This window comes from Hemiscyllium ocellatum, chromosome 12 (assembly GCF_020745735.1).
Source record: "Hemiscyllium ocellatum isolate sHemOce1 chromosome 12, sHemOce1.pat.X.cur, whole genome shotgun sequence".
In the NCBI taxonomy this organism is placed as follows: domain Eukaryota; kingdom Metazoa; phylum Chordata; class Chondrichthyes; order Orectolobiformes; family Hemiscylliidae; genus Hemiscyllium; species Hemiscyllium ocellatum.
The window spans coordinates 29,411,113-29,438,244 of NC_083412.1; the positions used below are offsets into that span (position 1 = coordinate 29,411,113).

Sequence of the window (27,132 nt, forward strand, 5' to 3'; positions counted from 1 at the left end):
GTTTAAAAGGTATCTGGGTGGGTATATGTACAGGAAAGGTTTAGAGGGATATGGGCTAAATGCTGGCAAATGGGACTTGATTAGGTTAGGAGGATCTGTTCGGCAAGGACGAATTGGACTGAAGAGTCTGTTTCTAGAAAACAAAGTTGGAAAAAGTGCCATATTTCATCCTGCTTTCATTTAGCTAATTTCTGGATCCTGAAAATTGGAAGAAGCAAAAATGGCCCTTAGTAGAGTGATACACTCTTCTTGTCAGATATGGGAACTTTGGGAGAGTTTACATGTTACTGAGGATTATATTTGCAATAAATGCCGTTGGTTGCGAATTCTATCAGATCGACTGGATCAGTTGGAGCGACAGATCAAGGCAATGAGGAATTTACAAGAGTAATGGGGTGTGACAGATGGCAGTTTACAGGACAGGAAAAAAGTCGCAGATACAGTCACATGGATGGGTTAACTCCTGGAAAGATAAGAGAGGAAGGCAGGTAGGACAGGAGCCTTTTGTGGCCATACTCATTGCAAACAAGTATGCTGCCTTGGAAAATGTAGGGGTTGACAGATTCTCGGGGAATGTAGCACGAACAGCCAAGTTTCTGGTATTAAGACTGACTCAAATGCAATGACAGGTACGTCAGGTTCCAAGAGAACAATCGTGTTAGGGCACTCTCTAGTCAGAGGCACAGACAGGCGTTTCCGTGGGCAGCAGCGAAAAATTAGATTGGTGTGTTGCCTCTCTGGTGCCAGGATCAAGGATGTCTCAGAGAGGGTGCAGAATGTTCTCAAAGGGGAAAGGGGGTCAGCAGGTCATTGTACATAGGAAGGTCAACGACATAGAAAGGGAAAAGGATGAGATTCTGAAGGAAGAGTATACAGAAAGTTAGGCAGGAATTTGAAAAGGAGGTCCTCAAGAGTAGTAATATCTAGACTATATCCGGTATGCAAGCCAGTGAGGGTAGGAATAGGATGATAGAGCAGATGAATGCTTTGCTGGGGAGCTGGTGCATGGGAGAATGATTCACATTTTTGGATCATTGAAATCTTTTCTGGGGTAGAAGTGACCTGTACAAAGAGGACAGATTGCACCTGAATTGGAAGAGGACTAAATACCGGCAGGGAGATTTGCTAGAGCTGCTCGGAAGAATATAAACTAGTAAAGTTGCAGGGTGGGACCAGGGAGATAGTAAGGAAAGAAATCAATCTGAGACTGATACAGTGGAGAAAGGAAGCAAGTCAAACAGTCAGGGCAGGCAGGGAAAAAGCAGGGAACAAGGTAGGACTGCTAAATTAAACAGCATTTATTTCAAAGCAAGAGGCCTAACAGGGAAGGCAGATGAACTCAGGGTATGGTTAAGAACATGGGACCGAGATATTATAGCAATTACAGAAACATGGCTCAGGGATGGGCAGGACTGGCAGCTTAATGTTCCAGGTTACAAATGCTCCAGGAAGAACAGAAAGGGAGGCAAGAGAGGGGGAGGAGTGGCGTTTTTGATAAGTGATAGCATTACAGCTGTACAGAGGGAGGATATTCCCAGAAATACATCTAGGGAAGCTATTTGGGTGGAACTGAAAAATAAGAAAGAGATGATCACGTTGTTTGGATTGTAATATAGACCCTCCCCGATAGTCAGCGGGAAATTGAAAAACAAATTTATAAGGAAATCTCTTATCTGCAAGAATAATAGGGTGCTTATGGTAGGAGATTTTAACTTTCCAAAAATAGATTGGGGCTGTCATAGTGTCAAGGGTTTAGATGGAGAGGAATTTATCAAGAAAATATCATTCAGTTTGTGGATGTACCAACTAGAGAATGTGAAAAACTTGATCTACTCTTGGCAAATAAGGCAGGGCAGGTGACTATGGTGTCAGTGGGGGAGCACTTTGGGGCCAGCGACCATAATTCTATTAGTTTTAAAAAGAGATGGAAAAGGATAGACCAAATCTAAAAGTTGAAGTCCTAAATTGAAGGCTAACTCTGACAGTATTAGGCAAGAACTTTCAAAAGCTGATAGGGGGCAGATGTTCGCAAATAAAGGGACAGTTGGAATGTGAGAAGCCTTCAGAAATGAGATAACAAAAGTCCACAGACAGTATATCCCCATTAGGGTGAAACAAAAAGGTTGGTAGGTGTAGAGAATGCTTGATGACTAAAGAAACTGAGGGTTTGGTTAAGAAAAAGAAGGAAACATATATCAGGAATAGACAGATAAATCAAAAGAATCCTTAGAAGAGTATAAAGAAAGTAAGAGTATACTTAAGAGGGAAATCAGGAGGGCAAAAAGGGGACATGAGATAGCTTTGGCAGATAGAATAAAGGAGAATCCAAAGGGTTTTTACAAATACATTAAGGATAAAAGAGTAACTAGGGAGAGAATAGGGCCCCTCAAAGATCAGCAAGGCAGCCTATGGGTGGAGCCGCAGCAGATGGGGGAGATACTAAATGAGTATTTTGCATCAATAATTTACTGTGGAAAAGGATATGGAAGATATAGAATGTAGGGAGATAGATGGTGACATCTTGAAAAATGTCCGTATTACAGAGGAGGAAGTGCTGGATGTCTTGAAACATATAAAAGTGGATAAATCCCCAAGACCTGATCAGGTGTACCCGAGAACTCTGTGGGAAGCTAGTGAAGTGATTACTGGGCCTCTTGCTGAGACATTAGTATCATCAATAGTCACAGGTGAGGTGCCGGAAGACTGGAGGTTGGCTAACGTGGTGCCACTATTTAAGAAAGGTGCTAAGGACAAGCCAGGGAACTATAGCCCAGTGAGCCTGGTGTCAGTGGTAGGCAGATTGTTGAAGGGATTCCTGAGGGACAGGATGTACATGTATTTGGAAAGGCAAGAATTGATTAGGGATAGTCAGCATGGCTTTGAGTGGGAAATCATGTCTCACAAACTTGATTGAGTTTTTTTGAAGAAGTAACACAGGATTGATGAGGACAGAGCAGTAAATGTGATCTATATGGACTCCAGTAAGGTGCTCAACAAGGTTTCCCAGGGGAGATTGGTTAACAAGGTTACATCTCATGGAATACAGGAAGAAATAGCCATTTGGATGCAGAACTGACTCAAAGATAGAAGACAGAGGGTGGTGATGGAAGGTTGCTTTTCAGACTGGTGGCCTGTGACCAATGGAGTGCCACAAGGATCGGTGTTGGGTCCACTACTTTTCATCATTTATATAAATGATTTGGATGTGATCATAAGAGGTATAAGTTAGTAAGTTTGCAGATGACACCAAAATTGGAGGTGTAGTGGACAGTGAAGAAAGTTACCTCAGAATGCAACGGGATCTTGATCAAATGGGCCAACCTTAGCAGGACTTCCACACTTAATGGTAAGGTCCTAGGGAGTGTTGCTGAACAAAGAGTCCTTGGAGTGCAGGTTCATAGCGCCTTGAAAGTGGAGTCAATGGTAGATAGGACAGTGAAGACAACGTTTGGAATGCTTTCCTTTACTGGCCAGAGTACTGAGGACTGGAGTTGGGAGGTCACGTTGCGGCTATACAGCACATTAGCTCAACCACTTTTGGTTGATTGCGTGCAGTTCTGGTCTCCTTCCTATCGGCAGGATGTTGTGAAACGTGAAGGGGTTCAGAAAAGATTTAGAAGGATGTTGCCAGGGTTGGAGGGTTTGAGCTACAGGGAGAGGTTGAATAACTGGGGCTGTTTTCCCTGGAGCATTGGAGGCTGAGGTGTGGCCTTTTAGAGGATTATAAAATCAGGAGGAGAATGGATGGAATAAATAGACAAAGTCTTTTCTCTGTAGTGGGGAGTCCAGAATTAGAGGGCATAAGTTTAGGGTGAGAGGGAAAAGATATAAAAAAGACTTAAGGGGCAACCTTTTCACACAGAGGGTGGTACGTGTATGGAATGAGCTGCCAGAGGAAGTGGTGGAGGCAAATACAATTGCAACATTTAAAAGGCATCTGGATGGTATATGAATAGAAAGAGTTTGGAAGGATATGGGCCGGGTGCTGGCAGGTGGGACTAGATTGGGTTGGGATATCTAGTTGGTATGGATGAGTTGGACCAAAGTGTCCATGACTCTTAATCAAATGGTATAGGATTATCAGAATAGCACTCAAATCAACACAAGATGCAGTCGATTTTCCTTAAAAAAACCCCTAAATTTGAAATGTGGTAAAACCTCCAGGTTGAAGAATCAATTTTACAGGTCGTCAACTATGAACAGGGTCAGATAAGAGATCATTTTATAACAAATGTGTCCTATAAACAAGATCAAGGTTCATTTGTATCTTAATTCCATTTATCTACTTAGTCTACAAACCTTACCACATAAATAAACAAGCTTTAACTCACACATTTTGTTGCCTTCTTTGTCATATCCATGAAGATAAACAGCTCCTGTTTCAAAGGTCCATCGAGGAAGGTTGGACTCACTTAAATCTGTCATCCAAGTGAAAATATAATCATACAGAAGATTGATCTCAATTTACAGAGCATAGTATATACTCCACCGGCTGACACTAACTACAAAACAATTTAATATACAAGTATATCTTTAAATTCAAAGATTACTGAACTGCTTTGCGAGTATATGAGTCTCAAATGTGAACAACTTCATACTTACACTGAGCTAGCTGACATCACCTTTACTACAATAACTGAAGTCTCAATAACTTTAACTTTGGTAGCACCAGTTACTGCAGAAATATACTACCTGCATTAACAAAGTATTATCCTTCTACAAACCATTCACGTTCTAAGTTGCAGTTTTGCTTCATGTGTTTCCTACACATTGATTTTTAGTCAATATTGTGAGGTTTCCTCCTGACCTCACCTCACCTGCAGCCAACCCTCCAACTTTGTTGGACCCAATAATTTCCCCTCAACAGGCAGCACAAACAACAGATTCACTGCTTATTTACCTCATTGCAGCTTGTGGGGTCTTGTTACATGCAGAATGGCCAACATACACCTAGTAAATAAATTTACTACAGTGGAACATTACAAGACTTTTCTCAAGCATATGGTATTTTAGTGAGATGTTAACAATTGCCAAGCCTTTATTTCCTCAATAAGATGCAGTCAGAACAAATGTAAACATAGACAATTGGTCTTGAAGTCAAATTTGCAAAATATACTGTGAAAAAAATTGGAAGTAATTGTCATTTTACATATATTTCCATATGCTAGCAGCTTACCATGAACAGAAAATTCTTTTCTCCATTGAAAGCTGTCATCAATCATTTTCAACGTGTCATCCACATTGTTATGTCTCCATTGCAGATAACTGTCAACCCAGCCATCATCTTGTTTTAGTCGTTCAACATCTCGGGAATCATATTTCTCAGTCTTGTCTGCAGGAAAAGACACTGCTATTAGAAAACTGAAGGAATCTTCCCAAAATACAAATTCTTGATTTTTGTTTACTTTGTCTCTTTTTTAAAAACTAAGTGCAGTAACAATCTACAGGCATCCTCTATTTCAGACAGTGTAGCTAAAATCAAGCAGTTCACACTCATCTGTTATTCAAATTCTTAATTTGTCCAGGTCAGAAAATTTGCTCGGAATTACCTACAAAATTGGGGAATGAGGAAATCTCAGAGCACTAAAAATGTCAGATACAGATAACATCCATGTAAAAGCAGATTAAAAGCATTCCTTAAAACACTAGTGGTTTAAAATGATTAGGATTATTCAGGCCTTGCCACAAAAGTACAAATTACAAAGATAGCTGTTGAATGCATCAAGCTCTTTGGATACTGTGGGTTTTCACAGGGAGCAAAGCAGAAAGTAATACTATAGCAGGAAGAAAATTTCCAAAACTTGTATGCATGAAACAAAGTCAACAGTGTGAACTTTTATCATATTTATCATGTTATCAGAATTTGACGTAGACTTCCATTAAGATGGCAGCAAAATAGGTTGCTCCAGCTGGAGCTCCTCCACTCCACCCATTCTTTTTGATCTTTTCTTACTCATTCCCCCCCACCCCCACCAACTTCTGTTGGCCTCAGACTCCCAGCCGCTGCATCCAAAACGTGAACAATGGTCAGCAGCCCGAAACAGCGACAGTGACCCATTCTGGAGCAGCAGTAGTGACATAGTGTGATGCGTGGAGGTCCCCTGTACTGGTCTGCTGCGGAGATCCCTTAGAGACAGACTGTGATGGTCATCTTCTTAACGCCTTGTTTTTGTGACCTTCTAACCTATGGTTATATTGTGTACAGCTGTAATGTAACTTTTTTCTTCATTCTGTAACAAAGGATTGTATTAGGTTTCTTTCTACCCAAGACGGCACTATAAGTAGCGACTTAAAAACTTTTCGCTGTATTCATTTGAGTACACGACAATAAAGCCAATTCAATTCAATGCTTTGCAATCTCAGCTCCAACTTATGAACTGGTGGTCACTGGTGCAAGAGACATCAAAACCAATAAGAACTTTATAGTTACAGAGAGAGAGCAGGTAGTCAGGAGCAATGTTAGCCTACTAAAGACAAAGTGTGAATATTGTCAATGACTATGGGGAAATGTAAGTAACACTGAATAATTACTTAGCTGCAGTATTTACAGTAGAAAATTAAGTTAGCTTGACAAAGGTCTCATGGAAATTAATAGTTGGTCAGAAACAGAAACTGCATTATCAATGTTTTACTTATGAGGAAATTAATAAATTCAAAGTGTGACAAAACCCCAGGACCTGACTATTTCCAACTGAGAGTATTAAAGGAAGTCGACAACACATTGTAGACAACCTATTTTCCAGAGTTCCCTAGATACAGGGGGTGTCCACCTAGATTGGAAAACTGCACGTCACTCCCTTTTGAAGAAGGGAGAAAGAAGAGAACCAGGGAATTACAGATCAGTGAGCCTAACATCTATGGTGAGTAAATCGTTATAATGTTTGATTAAGGATTGGGTAAGCGAACACCTCGAAAATTTTCAGTTAGTCAGGGTGCGCCAGCATTGTTCATGCCAGCAGGTATGCCTGACAAATTTCACTGAATTTTTTTTGGAAAAGGTGATTGAAGTAGTGGATAGAAAAATATCTATGGAAGTTGTTTGTACAGACATCTGAGGGCTTTAGTTAACCTTCTCTTGTACAAAGATACAAGCCCTTGGATTTGAGGGAAAATTACTGATATGACTGGGAAATTGGTTAAGTGGCAGGCAACAAAAGTAGGGATGTTGGCTATGTACTCAAGTTGACTGGGTGTGATCAGCAGTATCCCATAACGATCTGTTTTAGGTACTTAATTATTCACATCATTTATAAATGATTTGGATAACAGACTAGACAAAGTCATATATCCAAATTTGCTGGTAACACTGAGTGAGATAGCACTATCAACAGTGTAGATGATAGCATTAAATTACAAAGAGATACTGACAGATTAGGTTAAAACTGGACAGATAGTGTTTAACATAAGCAAGTATAAGGTTATCCATTTGGGATTGAGAAAGGATAGGTCAGGGTACTTTCTAGAATCCATCAAGTTAAATACAGTGGATGCTGAAAGAGACCCAAGGGTTCAGGTGTATAGATCTTCAAAATGCCATTGACACGACACAGGAAAGAATCGAGAAAGGTAATGGAATGCTGCCAGTTATATCTAGAGGACTGGAGTATGAGGATACAGAAGCTCTGCTGCACTTATATAAAATCCTAGTTAGATCCCCATTTAGACTACTGCAGGCAGATTTAGGCACCATACTGAGGTAGGATATATTGGCCTTATAGGGAGTAGCTTTACAAGAATGATACATGGTTTTCAGTGTTTAAGCAACAAAGAGAAATTGTAAAAGTTAGGCCTACTTCCTCTGGGATTTAGAAGGTTAAAGGGTAATCTGATCAAAGGGACAATCATGAGAGTAGATAAACCGTTTTTGAGGTTGAGGATTCGAGAACGAGGGTGCATAGTCTGAGAATTAGGACTAGACCATTCAGGAGAGATGTTAGGAAGCACTTCTATTTATAAAGGATAGTCAATGTTTGGAACTGTTTTCCACAGATGGCATGAATGTGAGATCAGCTGTTAATTTTAACTCTGAGATGGATACATTTTTGCTGATCATACATTTTAAGGGATACAGGCTAAAGGCAGGTGTTTGCATTTAGGCTGCATTTTAACCATAATGTCATTGAATAGCAGAACTGGCTTGAGGGGTTGAATGGCCTGTTTATCCCATCAGAGAAACAGGGACAGATTTCAAATCAAACCTGAAAACTTTCTCGTGGTTATGCATCCTAAGTATCTTTGGGTCTATTGATTTAACTGGGAAATTGCGGTCTTATGCAAAAAACTTCCATTACATCTCAATGTAGGGCAATTATTTAAATTTTTTTGGAAATGAAGTGAAATTCCAAAAATGATTTTTAAATATATATGTTGAGTGTAAAAACCCAAGATTTGTAGTCTGGTTGAAATAATACTCCCAATATGCCTTCTGACAGAAAATAAACACAACCAGAGTCTTAGCCTGATTTATTTGGTACTTCAACAGGCATTCTAATAAGCTTTCTTAGAATGCAGATTTTTTTTCATTGAGGGATGTGGGCATTGCTGGTTGGGCCAACATTTATTTCCCATCCCCATATGCTTTCAAAAATGTGATGATGAGATGCTTCTTGAACTGCTGCAGTCCACTTGATGTGAGTACACTCACAATGTTGTTAGTGAGGGAGTTCCAGGATTTTGGCCCAGTGACATTAACAGTAATTTATTTTCACGGCAGGTTGTTGAGCGTCTTGGAGTTCCCAGTGTATCTGTTGCTCTTTTCCTTCTAGGTGCTAGTGATCGTGGGTTGGAAGGTGTTGGCTAAGGAGAATTGCTGAGTTTCTCCAGTGCATCTTGTGAATGACAAAATTAAAGTTCATTACTTTTCTGCAGTATTTTATTTTTAACACTGGGTGGTGCTCCAACAAATCTTCACTTGTTCAGCAGCACAAATTGAGCTTCCTAGTATAGTTTACTCCTCTTAAATGAGTAATCTAGCCATAATTACCTGATCATTCAATTTGGCTAACATTAATTATCAATTTTGCAGGGTTATTTAAGTTATTTCATTCAAAGTATTAAATAATCCTTCTTTACACTCATCAGAAATACATAGCATTGACTGGATAGTTAAATTTCATGATTCAATAGCATTACTATCACTGAATTTCCCCCTCAAAATAGCAGGGATTATCAATGACCAGAAGGATAATTGACCCAGCTTTATGAAGTAATAAGGCCACAGAGCAGATCAGAGGTTGGGTAGTTGCTTGCCATAAAATTCCTAATGGACACCAAACAAGCATCAGTAATGCGACAGAATATTCTCAAACTGTCTGGATACGTGCAGCTGTATGGTTCAAGAAGCTTGACGCTATCCCAGAGTGAAGCAATTTGCTTGCTTGGCACCTCTCTTTCCTTCCACCACCAGCGCTCATCACTACAAGATGCTCTGCAGCAACTCACCAATCCTGCTCGACAGCACCTTCTGAACTGTAACTTCCATCAACAAACACGAGGACAGCAGGAACACAGAAACACCACCACCTGCAGGTGCATTTCCAAGCCACACAAAATCCTGACTTTGAACTACGTCACTGTTCCCTTGCTGTTACTGAGATAAAGACCTGGAATTCCTTAACATCACAATGTGTATATGTACATTATTTAGATGGGGAGAAATTATTTAGATGGGCAGCACACCATTGCCTTCAAGGAAAATAAGGGATTGTAAACAGAAAATAGCCTTTAATACCAAACAGGTTCATATTAGACGAATGAATTTAAATGAAAACTCTCCCCAGTAGTTTCAATGAGACATGGCGATGTTTTGAGTATATGACTTTTCCAACTGGTAATAATTTGAAGTTTATAGCATATTTAAAATCTCAAATATCTTTATATGTTAGAACTATCCTTGCAATAAATCAAGGTAGTCATAATACCCTGTAAGGTTTTGGCTTGCTGTTTTCTGTAATTGTCAAATTTCAAACAGCAAAACACTGCACAACTGCCTGCCCATATCAGTTTTCAATATAATTGCCAAGCAGCTTGCTTCTTGAATCAAAGATACCCATTAAAACATAGCTGCCAACTGACACAGTAAGTGTGCTGTCCACATTGTCACAGGAAATCACCAGCTTATATCAACCTTCCCAGGTACATACAATGGCAAACATATCTCAACCTTAACTTAAAAGAAAGATGTGCAGCCGTTTTATGTTGTATTTACACTGCAACACTGTCTACAGAGGGTAGACCTGAGGCGGCGATGGCTTAGTGGTATTATCACTGGATTGTTAATGCAGAAACTCAAATAACATTCTGGGGATCCATATTCTGGGAATCTGGAATTAAGGGTTTAATGACAACCATGAAACCATTGTTGGGAAAACCTATCTGATCCACTAATATTCTTTACAGTAGAAAACTGCCATCCTTACCTGATCTGGTCTACATGTGACCCCAGATCCATAGCAACATGGTTGTCTCTTAACTGCCCTCCGGGCAATTAGAAATGGGTAATAAATGCTGGGCTTGCCAGAGATGCCCACATCCCGTGAATAAGTTTAAGAAATGGTCACTATATCAGTTAAGGTTGGGCATTTCTCTGCAAGCAAGAAATAAGACATCTGTAATTTTGATTGCAATCTGATGGAGAAAAATATCAATGGCAAAGAGAAATGGCTTTCCTAATTAGATTGAAGTTACAAGAAAAACTACACAAATTTAAACAAGAGCAGGTCAGTTGGCCATTAGTGTCTTCGTTGTTAAAGCAACTCAAAGTTAATTCACTGCCCCATTCTTTCTGCTTCAAATACAGACCCAGCAGTCCCTTTAAAATTGGGAACGCATCACAAAGTTAATTTTCTCTTTCAGCTATAAATTATGAGAAAAGAATAAAGGCAGTGACCATCACTAAATATTAATTTAACAGAGATCAGTGGTTTCTCAATAATCTAAGCTAATTTACCAAGTAATTATTGGTTGTAATCTTACTGTACTTAAGATATATAGCACACAATCACAGGAGAAAGAGGAGAATTATAGTGCCCAGATTGAGTTCAAAATCACAATATGGCAAGCTAGTTGAAGAAATCTGATCAATTATAGCTAGAACCAGGAAGATTTGCTTGAACGTTGTAAAGAATCATCTTGTATATTCCCGAAGATTACCTCATAAACAGGGTTCTTCCTGGGCATAACATCCTTTATATTCTAATCCCCATGCAGGATAGAGAGATAGAGTAGTTATATTACTTAACTAAAACTGGACATCTGGACTAGTAAAGCATCAGAACTATAATTCAAATTCTATCAAGCCAGATTTAAAATTGTTTTCAATTTACACAAACATTGATCACTAAACTGTTGAATATTCATAAAATCCAGATAGATTTTATGTCCTTGCTGAAAGAAAACAAACTTGTTACAGTCTGATGTGATTCGACTCTGATTCTTGGATTCACCAAGAAACCTAATTGTATAAATTCGATAAATACTTCAGAAAGACAACCCACTATTTTCTCAGGGCAAGTACCAGAAGCAATAATTCTGCTTTTGCCAGCATCCCAGGCCTTCAGTTTATTTAAAAATGAAATGGTATAACAGCATACAAACCTCTGGACCCCAAAGAGGAGATGACATTACTCATGAAGAAATATGTTACAAACTCATTTCAGTTTCAACCTATCCAGGTAAGAGGGGACAAACACTCTTATTTTGCGTATAATTCTAACAGAATACAAACTTTGATTTATTATAGGCCAGTTATCCATGAGATTAGCATTGCATCATAAGCTTTATCAAAACACCCTTTAACACAATCACATCCTGTTCATCATCAGGATGAAGTATTTTCAATTCTTTGAAATGTGAAATGATAGTGTCAAAATGGAAGAGGCTACAATCTATAAACTACATGCATTTCACTTCCAAGGTTGATGATATTAATTGAACTTTTGTATGAACTTCAATCTTTACCGATCTCTGTTGTTTGACTTTTCTTAAAAAAACCTTCAGGAGGAAATCTCTGCAGCATGATAACAAGGCTAAATTATATAACCAAATTGCAATAACTTAGCCTGATTTTGAGTTGAGAAGGCTGAGATGATCTACAAGACCATCAGATGTAGGAGCAGAATTAGGCCACTCAGTCCATTGAGTGTCCATCATTCAATGAGATCTCAGCTGATCTGAATCCTCAACTCCATGTTCCTAATATTTTCCCATAATCCTCGATTCCCTTACTGATTAGAAAACTGTCCATCTCAGCCTGTAATATACTTAACAGCCCAGCATTAACAGCACTCTGCAGTAAAGAATACCATAGAAGAAATTAGCAAGGTTAGATTTTATGGAATGCAGGGAGAACTAGCCATTTGAATACAGAACTGGCTCAAAGGTTGAAGACAGAGGGTGGTGGTGGAGGGTTGTTTTTCAGACTGGAGGCCTGTGACCAGTGGAGTGCCACAAGGATTGGTGCTGGGTCCTCTACTTTTTGCCATTTCCATAAATGATTTGAATGCGAGCATAAGAGGTACAGTTAGTAAGTTTGGAGATGACACCAAAATTGGAAGCGTAGTGGTCAGCGAAAAGGGATACCTCAGATTACAAAAGGATCTTGACCAGATGGGCTGAGAAGTGACAGATGGAGTTTAATTCAGATAAATTCGAGGTGCTGCACTTTGGAAAAGCAAATCTTAGCAGGACTTCCACACTTAATGGTAAAGTCCTCCGGAGTGTTGCTGAACAAAGAGACCTTGAAGTGCAGGTTCATAGCTCCTTCAAAGTGGAGTCGCAGGTAGATAGGATAGTGAAGGCTGTGTTTGGTATGTTTTCCTTTATTGGTCAGAGTATTGAGTACAGGAGTTGGGAGGTCATGTTGCGGCTGGACAGGACATTGGTTAGGCCACTGTTGGAATATTGTGTGCAATTCTGGTCTCCTTCCTGTTGGCAGGATGTTGTGAAACTTGAAAGGATTCAGAAAAGATTTACAAGGATGTTGTCAGGGTTGGAGGATTTGAGCTATAGGGAAAGGCTGAACAGGCTGGGGCCGTTTTCCCAGGAGCGTCAGAGGCTGAGGGGTGACCTTATAGAGGTTTACAAAATTATAAGGGACATGCAAAGGGAAAATAACAAAGTGTTTTTTCTGAGGTGCGGGAGTCCAGAACTAGAGGGCATAAGTTCAGGGTGAGAGGGGAAAGATATAAGAGAAACCTAAGCGGCAACTTTTTCACACAGAGGGTGGTACATGTATGGAATGAGTTGCCAGAGGAAATAGTGGAGGCTAGTACAACTGCAACATTTAAAAGGCATTTGGATGGGTATATGAATAGGAAGGGTTTGGAGGGATATGAGGCCAGGTGCTGGCAGGTGGGACTAGATTGGGTTGGGATATCTGGTCGGCATGGACGGGTTGGACCGAAGGGTCTGTTTCCATGCTGTATATTCCTATGACTCTAACTGTGTCTGTCTATATGAATGAAGACTAGAATCAAAGAAGATTGGGTATAAATCAAAGACTTATTTAAATTACCTTGATTAACTTCACTCTGTTAACCTACTGTATTGATGAAGTGTTCATTAATTTATTTAAACTATAAACTTGTCTGGTGTTGGTTATTCAAGAAGTCGGATTAGGAACCATTGGTGTAATTTTGAGGGTATTTTTAGTTTTGCTACGTTGTAAACACAGGATAGGGAGGTTGTTTCAATTTGAGGGCTGTCAGTCTCGGTATCATAATACCAACTTGATACCTTATCAGAAGTCAGGTGACACCAGGCTATAGCCCAATAGGTTTACTTGAAATCACAAGCCTTTGGAGGTTGCCCCTTCTGATCTTGCCCACTCGAATCCAACACTGGCTCCTCTACATCAGTAGTACCTTATCAATCACCTTCTGAAAATCCAAATATATTGTACCCACTGCTTCTTGTTTATCTATTCGATTAGTTACCTCCAAGAATTCTTGGAAGCATGTCAGGCATGATTTCTCCTTTGTGAAGGCATACTTACTTTGGTTGATCATATGATGCATTTTGAAATGCTCTGCTCTTCCATCCTTTAAAGCAGACTAACATTTTTTCAATAACAGACATTAGGCTAACTGCCCTTTACTTACATAGAACAATACAGCACAGAACAGGCCCTTCAGCCCTCGATGTTACGCCGACCTGTGAACTATTCTCAGCTCGATCCCCCTACACTATCCCAAAATCATCCATATGCTTATCTAAGAATTGTTTAAATCTCCCTAATGTGGCTGAGTTGACTATCTTAGCAGGCAGGGCATTCTACACCCTTACCTTTTGTATATGAAAGCACTGCATCAGCAGATCCTGAATTCTTGGGAACTTTTCCAGAATCTAAGGATTCTTGGAACATTGCTACCACTGCATTTACTATTTCTGTAGCTACTTCCTTTAATACCTTGGGATATTAGGTCCAGGGGGCTTATCGGCCTTTAGGCCCATTAGTTTCCTGGGCACTTTTTCTCTGATATGATTGTAGTTATTTCCCTTCCTCCTTTTGCCCCTTTATTATTTAAGCATTTGGAATGATACCAATGTCTTTTACTGTGAAGACTAATGCAAAATATTCTTTTAACGCTTTGCCATTTCCTGATCGTCCAGTGTTATTTCCCCAGCCTCATTCGCTAAGGGGCCTATGCTCACTTTGGCTTTTCTCTTCTTTCTTCATTCCCCTTGCTGTTACTTGCACATTTATTATTTATGGTGGCTTAAAATTATGAAGATGTAAATAAACTATTTTCTCTGGTAGGAAATTCATAATCACTCAACTTTGCAAGGACATAACAGACGTTAAAGTCAGACATAGGCCACTTAGAACTGAGAGAAGGAGAACTTTTATCCACAAAAGATGCTGGAAATCTGGAACCTTCTGCTCAATTTTGTGGATGCTGGATTAATTGAAATTTTAAAGAATGTGATCCAACACCTTTTTTTGTCAGGTAAGGGATACTGATCAAAATTGAGCAAATGGCATCAAAGTACAGGTGAGGCAGTATCTAACTGAGGAGCAGAACAGGCTGAAGGAGCTGATTGGCTACTGAATGAAAAAATGTGGAGTGTCTTAACAGGAGTAGCCAATCATGTACAACTACACAAAGTGGATGGCTGGAGAACTGGCTTCCAACTGGTGATCCTGACAATCAGAAGTAAATGGCAATGGAACAGTTTCTTAAAGGTTTATGTATTTTTTTCAGTTACGTAGTTTAATTGGTTTTAATTATGGTGCTCACTTCCTTTTAAAATATCTAAGGTGACAGAATGTGAGTCAGATACTTTACTTTCCGCTTTGGTCTAATTTCAGCAAAAACTGAAAGAAACATTATGTTTACAACAATACTGACTCCAACATCATATGTACTTCATTTCAAGGCTGTAAATCCTGATAAAATTTCAGCACAGGTATTCAAAATTTGGTCAAAAACTTTCAAGTTTTAAAACAGTTAAAAGGAAAATGTGAAATAATGCCCATAAATAAGATAAAGAAACTTTATTTAGAATCTGCATGACACTTATTTCCTTCCTCTCCATGATCTTTTCTAAGTTCTCTGTTCAGCGTGTCTTCAGACTTAAATTTACATATGTCTACAACAAAGTGATTTTTGTCAATGACTTTCTTTTTTAAGCTTGTAAAAAGCCTGCGATCCTAGAATGAGCACGTTAGGAGTTAAGGTCCAAAGCGGTTTTTCAGAAAATGCTACAGGCCCAGATTTTGCAGTCAGCAACAAAGTAAGGTCAGACAGCTGCAAAGAGATTTGTCAACAAGAAATGAATAGTGGCATTATTTTTTTTCATGTCCCAACAGAATCTTACATCTGGTATCAAGTTGATGGGATGACTTGTTGTGCCAAAATAGTTATATCAACAGGCAAGTAAACAGCCAATTACACTGAAGAGTCCAAATTTGAAAGTTGATTTAATTTAAAAAGTGAGATAGTGAAATAAATGATGATTGGATTAAGTTGGAAACAAAGAGAAGATTAAATAAATTTAGAAACAAAAACTTAGAATCGTGAATTTATTATGGAGAAATTTGACATTCCACAAACAAAATGACCTTCGCAGGGCCAGTGAGGGTATTGTTAGTACATTGTTTAAAAACCTAGTTACATCTCAATCAACAAGATGCAATGTTAGGGTTCTTGTAGTGCAGTGGTAGTGACCCTACTTCTGAATTAGGAAACCTGGGCTCTTGCCGGACCTGCTGAATGTGTAATGTCATCTCTGGACATAAAACAAATGTAACTTCTCAAGCAGTTTTACAATGAGATTAAAAATATTAGGGTGGACATTCTCAGAAAGTTAAGTGATTTCCCAGTCATTGCATTCAGGACCTACCTCAAAAGGTACCACATCCTTTGAAGAAATTTCCAGATTTAAGTGTTGTTCTCTAAATGCTAGTGTCAGTTTCACTGGAGTAATGACAACAAATGCTGACTGTTCTGTGATCATCGGTAACACAGATTCTATGATATTTATACAAGATAGGGTATTCTCTGTGGTGATTTTCAAGTAGGGGACATTTCTGACTTGTGGTAGAGGGGTGAGAACTAGATGTCTACCTCAAACATGATTTGGCATTGCTGGAGTTGACATTTTTTTCCTAAAACAAACCTAAAACCGAAGAAAATATCTAGAATATCATGCCAAGGCTGTAACAAATGTGTGCATGTACACATGCAAGAACAAAAGTTAAATGCAAGGGTTTATTTTACACTAGGTTCAACATTGCCCGGGACTGTGGCTCCCAACAAGTGAAATGGGTCAAAACAATATATGTAAATATAGTTAAAACAATTCCATCTGATATTGATCACAACTGTAAACACAATACATACTTTTAGCACAAATGCTGACTGATCTCATGCATTTAGTGTGTTAATTAGTAATTGGTTACTTGGCCTTTGACTGAAAAGTTATGCTGTTTGAACAAAACTACCTACAAACATTTAGATACCAATTACTTAAATAAGTTAAATTTCCTAGAAACATAATCACTAAATACCGAATAGTATTATAATCGAGATTAATTTGTTGTTAGTGTGGCGAGAAGAAAGTTGCAACACTTACTAGAATGATACCAGGAATGAGTAATTTTAATTACAAGGGAATATTGCAGAGTTTGGAGCAGGGAAGATTAAGAGGTGTTTAAAATTGTGAACAATTTTGACAGAGTAAAGGAGGATATTCAATTTCCTCATAGCAAGTCAGTAACCAGCAATTACAAATTCAGGATTGTCAACAATAGAGGTAGGAGCAAGATGAGGAGAAACTTCTTTACTCAGAATTGTTAGGATTTGGAATGCACTGCAGTGGGAGATTCCGTAGTGGAGGCGAATTCCATAGGAAGTTTCAAAAAGGAGCTTGAAATATATTTGAAAGGAATGAATTTAGAGGGTACGAAGATAAAGCTGGAGAACGGGACTAACTGGGTGGCTATTTCCAGAGTCAGTACATTCATGATAGTCAAATAGCCTGCTATCGTACTGTAAACCTCTATTATATTTCAACACGATCTGTCTGAACAACATTGTAACCATTAGTGGTTATACATTTGATTCCGATCCAGTAGCATCAAAAACTGCTCCAAATGTAACCTACAGATCTTATGTGTGGATTCAGGCTACTCTGCACCTATTTATATGATGATAGCATACCCAGAGCTTTGAAAATAGGAGGTCTGAGAGATTTAATGCAGATGTGACCATACCGCACCAACCATTTGAAGACAGGCCAAGTAGGTTCCAGTGAAGTCAGATAAAAATGGGTTTTTCACAGTTAGTAACCAAAGTCAGAAGTCACACGATACCAGGTTATAATCCAATAGCTCTACTTAAAATCACAAGTGCTGCACCTTCATCACTTTACCTGATAAAGGAGCAGTGCTCCAAAAGCTTTTGATTTTAAATAAACCTGTTGGATTACAGCCTGGTGTCCACATCACAGGAACCATAGAGTTCTGTGATAATCACTTTCAGAAATGTACTGATAAAATATATCTTCACATAATGTCACCACTGTCAGTAGGTAGCAATCTTGCAAATGTCAGAAGGTCCTGGGTTCAATTCACATCCTAGAGACTTGAGCACTAAAAACAAAATTGTAACATTGCAATACTGAGGGAGATGCTAAACCAAGATCGCTCTGATCTTTAAGTTTAGTGTAAAAAATCCAATAATGCTATTTTGAAGAGGGAGAAGAAATATAATCAAAACAAGAGCAAGAATTGCTATAGAATTGGAAGGTGTAGAACCTGTGCAGACAAAGTTAAGGAACTGCAAAGGAAAAACAATGCTGATTGCAGTTGTGTACAAGCCTCTTGGTAGTAATTAGGATGTGGGGAAGAAATTAAAAGAAATTGTCAAGGGGAGGTTATGCCTGACAAATCTATTAGAATTCTTTGAGGAGATAATGAGCAAATTAGATGAAGGAGATCCAATGGATGTTATCTATTTGGACTTCCAGAAGGCCTTTGACAAGGTGCCACACAGGAGGCTGTTAAGAAAAAACGCGCGTAGGGGTCAAAACACTGGCATAGATCAAGGAGTAAATGACTGGGAGAGAGCAGAAAGTGGGGATCAAGAGTTTTTTTTCCCCAGGATGGCAGCATCTGCGGTCCTCACTTCCACCTAGATTCCTGCAGGGGTCAGAATTGGAACTACAGCTATTCATGTTGCATACGTTAATGATCTTTACAAAGAAACTGAAGACATTGTTGCTATGCTGGTAGAAAATACAAAGACAGATGGAGGGGCAAGTAATGCAGAGGTGGCAGGGAAGCTGCAGAAGGACTTGTACAGGTTAGAAGAGAGGGCAAAGAAGTGGCAGATGGAATACAATAGTGGAGAGTGGTGTTGTGCACTTTGATAGGAAGAATTGTAGAATATTTTCTAGATGGGGAAAGGCTTCAGAATTCTGAAGTACAAGGGACTTAAGAGTCCAGCTTCAGGATTCTATTAACCTTAATACGCAGATTCATTTGGCAATTAGGAAGGCAAATGCAATGTTAGCATTAATTTCAAGAGAGCTAGAATACAATATCGGAGATGTACTACTGAGGCTATACAAAGTTCTGGTCAGATTACAATATTCAAGACATTTGGATGAGTATATGAACGGGAAGGGTTTAGAGGGACATGGGCCAAGTGCTAGCAAATGGGACTAGATTAGGTTAGGAGGAGTTGGACCGAAAGGTCTGTTTCCGTGCTGTACATCTCTATGACTCTACAAAAGATTGATTAAGTAGCCCTAATAAATGCTAACCATGAACTAAGTAAAATCTGCCTTCATTAACTTTCTTTTAAGCAGTTAAAGAATCAAGAAGCATGGCAACATTAGAAAAAAATCTCCCAGCCATAACTACAACAGCTTATAAATTGAATGAAGAAACTTGTATTTACATTGCTTTCCAAGTCTTAATACATCTCAAAGAACTCTGCAGTCCGCGAAGTATTTCTGAAGTTTAATTATAATAGCTACAACTATTACCACAGATTGAGATCTTTAAAATGATAATGAAAAACTAGAATTATCTATTTAACCCCTCTTCAAATCATTCCAGACGGACCTTTTGCTTTCATCCAAGTAATCTTAATCTCATCTAAAAAAGCATCCTTGATAGTAAATCAATTTCTTGTCACTATATTTTAGTGTCAGACTCTGGAGCACTGAAGTAGGATTGAACTCCACACATTTCTGATTCAGCTCAAACTGTACCTAGTTCTTCTTTTGCTAATAACTAACATTTTCCTACCCAGAATTCAACTACTTATTGCATTATATTCCAAGGACACCAGCAGTCAATAAATAATCTGCCTATCTGGTCAAATGTCATACATGATAGACTTTTTAAAACAGACCTTCCTCAGACCAAACACTACTGTTCACACCCATAGCAGACATTATCCGCCTGTAACCTGGAGGTGCCACTACTGTCCAACATCCAGTTAAATTCAAACATATCCGAGATGATGCAATATGAAAGCTGAAATAAAGGATACACCAGTACAGAATTAGAAGGAAAACTGAAGCAGCATAACTGCAAGTTGCACATATTGGAACAAAGTCAAGAGTGTGGTGTTGGAAAAGCACAGCAGGTCAGGCAGCATCTGAAGAACAAGAGAATCAACGTTTCAGGCATAATCCCTTAAGAAGGACTTATGCCTGAAACATATATTCTCCTGGTCCTCGGATGCTGCCTGATCTCGCTGTGCTTTTCCAGCACCACACTCTCGACTCTGATCTCCAGCATCCGCAGTCCTCACTTTCTCCATATTGAAACAAACCCCAACGACAAAGATAAAAATGTGAAATAGATGGTCTTGATATAACAGATGAGAGATTTGAAACTTTACATCACGATCAGAGGACAGAGATCATCTACTGCCACACTCAGCTACAGTATGCACCCAGAGAGAGGGGTGAAACTGACAGCTAGGATTCATGTATGGAATAAGTATCTATATCATACAAATCAATAACTAAATAAACCAAGGAATGGTAGGAAGTAATGTGTATAGACACAGATTAAACCCAGGCCTGGTGCATATAGGTTTTAAGTCAGGCCTATTTTCATGAAAAGAAGCCAGAGACCTTCCACTGGACAGTATTCTGGGTTATGCAATTCGTGCTTTGACATCCCTGCTCTTTATAATTTCAACAAACTGAATCGATTAAACAATCTATCTGGAAACTTTGCTGCAATAAGACATCAGCAGCAATTGGACAAAATAGTTGTAATTTATTACAGTCGGTTTCAATCCCTTGATTGAACAGAGTTTCAGTTTGGGGAAAATCATCGTCTTAGAGAGTAACGAAGTTTCTGAATTTTTTCCCCCCGGCAAGTAGCAGGACACTCAGGTTTTAACAGTTGCTACAAACCCAGATGGTTCAGGACTGGATGGGTAGTAGGGCGACGAAGGGAGAGAGAGAGAAGGGTGTGGGGGAGACCTACAAACGGAGGAAGAGGCGAGGTGTCCAGTCACAACCTCCCGCCTGCATGAAACGGGGAGTGGGCAGTCGGTGACCTTCCACAATTTCCAGCCACCAACATTAACAGTGGGGGCAGAAGAGGGAGCCAGCACAGCCAAGACTTGGCAAACGTGAAGGGCAAAGCCGGGTGGCCCTGTGGCTGCAGACCCCTGGCCCATTCGCTCGGACCCGGAGCCTGAAAGTCCCTCCCAGCCAGAGCGCGGGCGGGCACGGTACCTTGTAAACACTCGCTGGTAAAACGCTGCCTCGTCTCCTCTATCAACTTCTGCTTCTCCTACAGAACAAGAAAAACACACACACACACACAAGTGGTTATTATCGGCGTGACTGAGCCGCTGCTTCCCCCCCCAAACCCCCTCGAGAGGAGCTGCACTGACTGAGCTCTCACCTCCCGCGGCTCCGCAGCCATCCCTCTCGCAGCACCGGTAGCAACACCATCAAGCACGGGCCAACCGGCCGGCCGCAGCGCTCATGTGACCCGCCTGCCTGACCTCTCACCCCCGACCCCTCACCCCCACTCCCCGCAGCTTTGATGTTCAAACAACAAAAAAACAACCGAGAACGGAGACGTCTCACCTTCAGGTACGAAGATGAGGTGATGTATGTTCTCACCGTGTTTTACTCACACCCCCCTGTGTCTGTCTGTCCGTCCGCCCGCCCGCTCGGGGCCTGCGGTTGAGCGCGCGGGGACCAACCGTTCGGTTTGAATTGTGGGTGCGCGCGGGAACAGACCGATCGCAGAGACAGAGTCCGGACAATGGAGACAGATGGAGGGACACCGGATAATGGAGAAGTGGGGGTGGTCTCCGGATAATGGAGACGGATGGAGGGACACCGGATAATGGAGAAGTGGGGGTGGTCTCCGGATAATGGAGACGGATGGAGGGACACCGGATAATGGAGAAGTGGGGGTGGTCTCCGGATAATGGAGACGGATGGAGGGACACCGGATAATGGAGAAGTGGGGGTGGTCTCCGGATAATGGAGACGGATGGAGGGACACCGGATAATGGAGAAGTGGGGGTGGTCTCCGGATAATGGAGACGGGGGTGGGGGGCTGCGGTTAATGGGAAAGTGAGGGGAACTCTGGATAGTGGAGATGGGGGGAGGGGGCAGTGGGGGAAACTCCAGGTAATGGAGACGGGGGGGGCGGAGACTCCAGGTAATGGGGGGGGCGCAGTGGGGGAGGTCCAGGTAATGGGGCGGGGGGGGGCGCAGTGGGAGAGGCTCCGGGTAATGGGGCGGGGGGGTTCCAGGTAATAGGGCGGGGGAGGCTCCAGGTAATGGGGCGGGGGGGTGCAGTGGGGGAGGCTCCAGGTAATGGGGCGGGGGATGCAGTGGGGGAGGCTCCAGGTAATGGGGCGGGGGGGTGCAGTGGGGGAGGCTCCAGGTAATGGGGCGGGGGGGTGCAGTGGGGGAGGCTCCAGGTAATGGGGCGGGAGGGCGCAGTGGGGGAGGCTCCAGGTAATGGGGCGGGGGGGGCGCAGTGGGGGAGGCTCCAGGTAATGGGGCGGGGGGGCGCAGTGGGGGAGGCTCCAGGTAATGGGGCGGGGGGACGCAGTGCGGGAGGCTCCAGGTAATGGGGCGGGGGGGCACAGTGGGGGAGGCTCCAGGTTATGGTGCGGGGGGGGCACAGTGGGGGAGGCTCCAGGTTATGGGGCGGGGGGGTTGCAGTGGGGAAGGCACCAGGTAATGGGGCGGGGGACGCAGTGGGGGAGGTTCCAGGTAATGGAGACGGGGGAGGGGGTAGTGGGGGAGATTCCAGATAATGTAGACGGTGGGGTAGGCTCCAAATAATGGAGACGGGTGGGCGGTGGGGCGGCTCCAGATAAAGGCAACATGCGGGAGGCTGGGGAGGCTCCAGATAATGAAGACGGTGGAGGGGAGGGGTCTCTGAATAATGTAGATGGGGGTTTGCTGTGGATGATGGTGGTGAGAGTGTTCTTGGGAGGGGGAGCGGCTCAGATTAATGGAGATGGTAGATCTGAATAATGGAAGTGGGGAGCAGAATGGGGACGGTGTTGCTCCAGATAATGGTGATGGGGAAGGAGGTGTGGCTTTAGATAATGGAGACAGGGAGGGGTGTGGATCTGGATAATGGAGACGGGGGAGCAGGCGGATCCAGATAATGGAGATGGTGAAGGAGGTATATCCAAGTAATGGAAAGGGGGGAGATGTAGTTCCGAATCATGGAAATGGGGAGAGGACGGCTCTGGATAATGGACATGGGGAGGGGTGGCTCTGGATAATGGACATGGGGAGGGGTGGCTCTGGATAATGGAGATGGAGGCTCAACGTCAGATACAGTCATAGAGATGTACAGCATTCCAAGGTCTCTTTGTTCAGCAGCACTCCTGGGACTTTTACTATTAAGTGCATAAATCCTGCTAAGATTTGCTTTCCCAAAATACAGCACCTCGCATTTATCTAAATTAAACTCCATCTGCCACTTCTCAGCCCATTGGGCCCACCTGATCAAGATCCCATTGTAATTGGAGGTAACCTCCTTTGCTGTCCGCTACGCCTCCAATTTTGGTGTAATCTGCAAACTTACTGACTATACCTCTTATGCTCACATCCAAATCATTTATATAAATGACGAAAAGTAATGGACCCAGCACCGATCCTTGTGGCGCTCCACTGGTCACAGGCCTCCAGTCTGAAAAACAACCCCCCACCACCACCCTCTGTCTTCTACCTTTGAGCCAGTTCTGTATCCAAATGGCTAGTTCTCCCTGTGGACCATGAGATCTAACCTTGCTAACCAGTGGGGAACCTTGTCGAACGCCTTACTGAAATCCATATAGATCACGTCCACCGCTCTGCCCTCATCAATCCTCTTTGTTACTTCTTCAAAAAAACTATCAATTTGTGAGAAATGATTTCCCACGCACAAAGCCATGTTGACTATCCCTAATCAATCCTTGCCTTTCCAAATACATATATATCCTGTCCCTCAGGATTCCATCCAACAACTTGCCCACCACTGACGTCAGGCTCACTGGTCGATACCTCCCTGGCTTGTCCTTATTACCCTTCTTAAACAGTGGCACCACGATAGCCAACCACCAGTCTTCTGGCACTTCATTTGTGACTACCGATGATACAAATATTTCAGCAAAGGGCCCAGCAATCACTTCCCTAGCTTCCCACAGAGTTCTAGGGTACACCTGATCAGGTTCGGAGGATTTATCCATTTTTATGCGTTTCAAGACATCCAGCACTTTCCCCTGTTTAATATGGGCATTTTTCAAGATGTCACCATTCACTTTCCTACATTCTATACCTTCCATGTCCTTTTCCACAGTAAACACTGATGCAAAATACCCGTTTAGTATCTCCCCCATCTCCTGTGGCTCCACACAAAGGCCGCCTTGCTGATCTTTGAGGGGCCCTATTCCCTCCCTTGTTACCCTTTTGTCCTTAATGTATTTGTAAAAACTCTTTGGCAAATAGAGTTAAGGAAAATCCAAAGTTATTTCATGTATCCTTTTTGCCCTCCTGATTTGCCTCTTAAGTATACTTCTATTGTATTTGTCCTCTTGGAAGTATTCATTTGATTTATCTTGTCTATACTTGACACATGCTTCCTTCTTTTTCTTAACCAAATCCTCAATTTCTTTAGTCTTCCAGCATTCCCTACAGCAACCAACCTTTTGTTTCACCCTAACAGGAATATATGGAGGGGGCAACTCCAGCTATCAGAAATGGTGAGGGTACAGCTCTAGATAATTGAGATAGGGAAGACAGTATATAGGAGGAGAGCTCTGGATAATAGAGGTAGGGATAATAGAGATATTAGATAATAAGGTAGGGGTCTCCTGATTATGGGGATGGGTGGGGTCATGGACTTTGGATAATGGAGACAGGAGAGGGGGAAAGGTGTAAAAATAGAAGGGAGCTCCAAATAATGAGTGTGGGGGTTTCGGGGGAGGTGCAGTTGAAGAAAGCTCTTGATAATGGAGAGGTATGATTGGGGGAAGCTCTATATTATGGTGGGGGTGATGGAGAACATCTGATAATAGAGACAGTCGAAAGAATGTGGATGAGAAGAGAGGCGAGCTAGGATAATGGAGATGGTGAGGGAGGGGAAGGCAGGGCACGGGTGGGTTAGAGAAAGTTAGGGATGAGGGTGTATTGTTAGGGAATGGGAGACTTGGTGGGGAAGGTGGGTATGGGAGGAATGGGGTCAGTTGGCTTCAGTTAGTGGAAAGGTGTGGAGGGTGCACGACTAGATTTTGGAAGCAGTAAGCTGCTACGATCTTATATGTGTTACTGCTTGTTGTATATATTACAAAATCCACATGATGTTTGTTTTAGTCATATCTCCATACACTGAGTGTGTTATGTATGTGTTGTTTTTTTTTTAGAATTTGGAAATAACATCTACTGAAGTGAGGATTCCACATCACAAAATAATGTAACATATCTGGTGAAAATGAGGGCACCACATTATTGGAGGAGCTGCAATGTTGTGTTCTCTACAAGAGATTCACGCACATTAATGATATACCATCATATCCTGTGAAGCAGATCAAACTTCATGAGGATCATATATTCTTACATCTTTGGAGTGAGGTCTCACAAGTGAAGTTGACGTGCTGTTGTATCTGCTGAGGAAAATCCCCACTCGCTTTATCCTGTTAGAAGTAACATCCCAACATTTTGGAAATGATGCATTCATGTGACAATTTAGGAAGTTCATGAAGTGGACAGAGCTGTTAGAAATGAGTTGCTGTCATGACACTTCTCTACATAGAACATCAAAAACCTGAGAAAAGACTGGCAATTCATTTGTGCTATATCATCACACTCTACATTCAAAAACCTTGAGACCATTTCCGATTAAACATTTCTCCTCAAAATAAAGTTCAGGTTTGGTCAAAAGCAGACAACTGTTTGTAATGGAGCCAGAATCCAAAAACAAAACTATGGATGTAACAACTTTAAAAGGAGAGGTGATTTATTTTATTGTGTCCAAGGAAAAACAGCCTGGTGGGAAAATGGATGCAGTTTTGCAATTTAATAGAATGACATTTGATTCAGAAACTGGGAAATTCAAACAAAAATTTTCAGGAAAATTCATCCTCAAACAAAAATGTTCCTCCTTGCAAATTGTTGCCTGTTGTTGTGCTATTGATTCAAGAACAGGACAAAATGCCCCTTGCATTTTGCTTGAGAAGCATAGAAAGGCTCATTCTAAATTTAGATATAGTTTACTTATGCTGCACAGTTCAAATCAAGTTGAACAGTGTTTGGATTTTGAATTAGACTATGAACTGAAGGAGAACGTAACCCTGTTGACTGGACCTAGTATTTTTTGGAGCTGTGGAAACCATGTATATTATATATCTTCTGAAACTAATGGTTTTTTTAAAATTCCCATTTCATTTACTGCAGTTAAATGGATTGGAGAGATTTCTGATGGGGACATAATTGTACTGGGTGTAAGAAAAGCTATTGAACCTGTGAAAAGTGATGAAATCTCTATTCGTCACGCTGATAAATTGATCTGGGGTTGTGAATTTGTCACCTATTCTTTACAAAAGAGAGAAAACTTCTGCATCAGCCATCATTTCATTCCACATGCTTACAGTTGTGTAGTTACAAGCATACTTATTTGCCCAAGTGAAGAAATAGACAATCAAATAAAGACTATCGTTGTAGCAACCACGTGTAAGAAGCAACTGGTATTGTTTGAAAACTGTGTCCCCAAGAATGTCTGCCAGCTTCCTTTTGACGAATCTCATAAAATAAAAGTGGTAACAACAGGCAGAGAGAATTGCTTCTTTCTTGTGTCTTCGAAGGCTGGAAGAGTTTGTGCTGTCTCAAAGGAAAGTTGGCAGGTACAAATTCAATGTCTTGTTTTGGACTTGATGTTTGAGTCCACTTTAATACTACACCTGGGTCGTTAGTTGTTTATAGAATGGAGACGTCTTTAAATCATTAATTGTTTTCAAATGTTTTAGAATTTAGATGTGTTATAATTATTGTACATACAAAGTGTCATTTGGATCCTATGCAATAAACTGCTCCAAAAGCTGATGTTAATTGTCAGATACTGCAGTATCGTAATTGTAGTCTACCAATAATTCAAGTTCATTTTTGCGTTCTCAAAGAATTATTAGATAATTT

At 41.1% G+C, this 27,132-nt stretch overlaps 2 protein-coding genes across 6 annotated transcripts in view; one reads left to right on the forward strand and one right to left on the reverse strand.

Moving 5' to 3' along the window:
• The window catches only part of mospd2 (motile sperm domain containing 2), an 88,232-nt gene extending 66,624 nt beyond the window's left edge, over positions 1-21,608 (reverse strand). For 2 of the 3 annotated variants that reach the window (XM_060833465.1, XM_060833466.1), the window contains exons 1-4: positions 21,386-21,490; positions 21,214-21,271; positions 5,177-5,332; positions 4,332-4,418 (exon numbers count right to left, since the gene is read on the reverse strand). In XM_060833465.1, the coding sequence (XP_060689448.1) occupies positions 4,332-4,418; positions 5,177-5,332; positions 21,214-21,271; positions 21,386-21,406 (322 nt within the window). In that variant the 5' untranslated portion in view covers positions 21,407-21,490. Of the gene's footprint in view, positions 1-4,331; positions 4,419-5,176; positions 5,333-21,213; positions 21,272-21,385; positions 21,491-21,573 lie in introns of those variants that run through there. The other variant, XM_060833467.1, reaches the window with a different exon arrangement.
• fancb (FA complementation group B) overlaps positions 21,505-27,132 on the forward strand; it is a 37,761-nt gene continuing 32,133 nt past the window's right edge. Inside the window, exons 1-2 of one of the 3 annotated variants that reach the window (XM_060833463.1) lie at positions 21,505-21,579; positions 25,368-26,843. In XM_060833463.1, coding sequence (XP_060689446.1) covers positions 25,902-26,843 — 942 coding nt within the window. In that variant the 5' untranslated portion in view covers positions 21,505-21,579; positions 25,368-25,901. Of the gene's footprint in view, positions 21,598-24,659; positions 24,708-25,367; positions 26,844-27,132 lie in introns of those variants that run through there. The other 2 variants (XM_060833461.1, XM_060833464.1) reach the window with 2 other exon arrangements.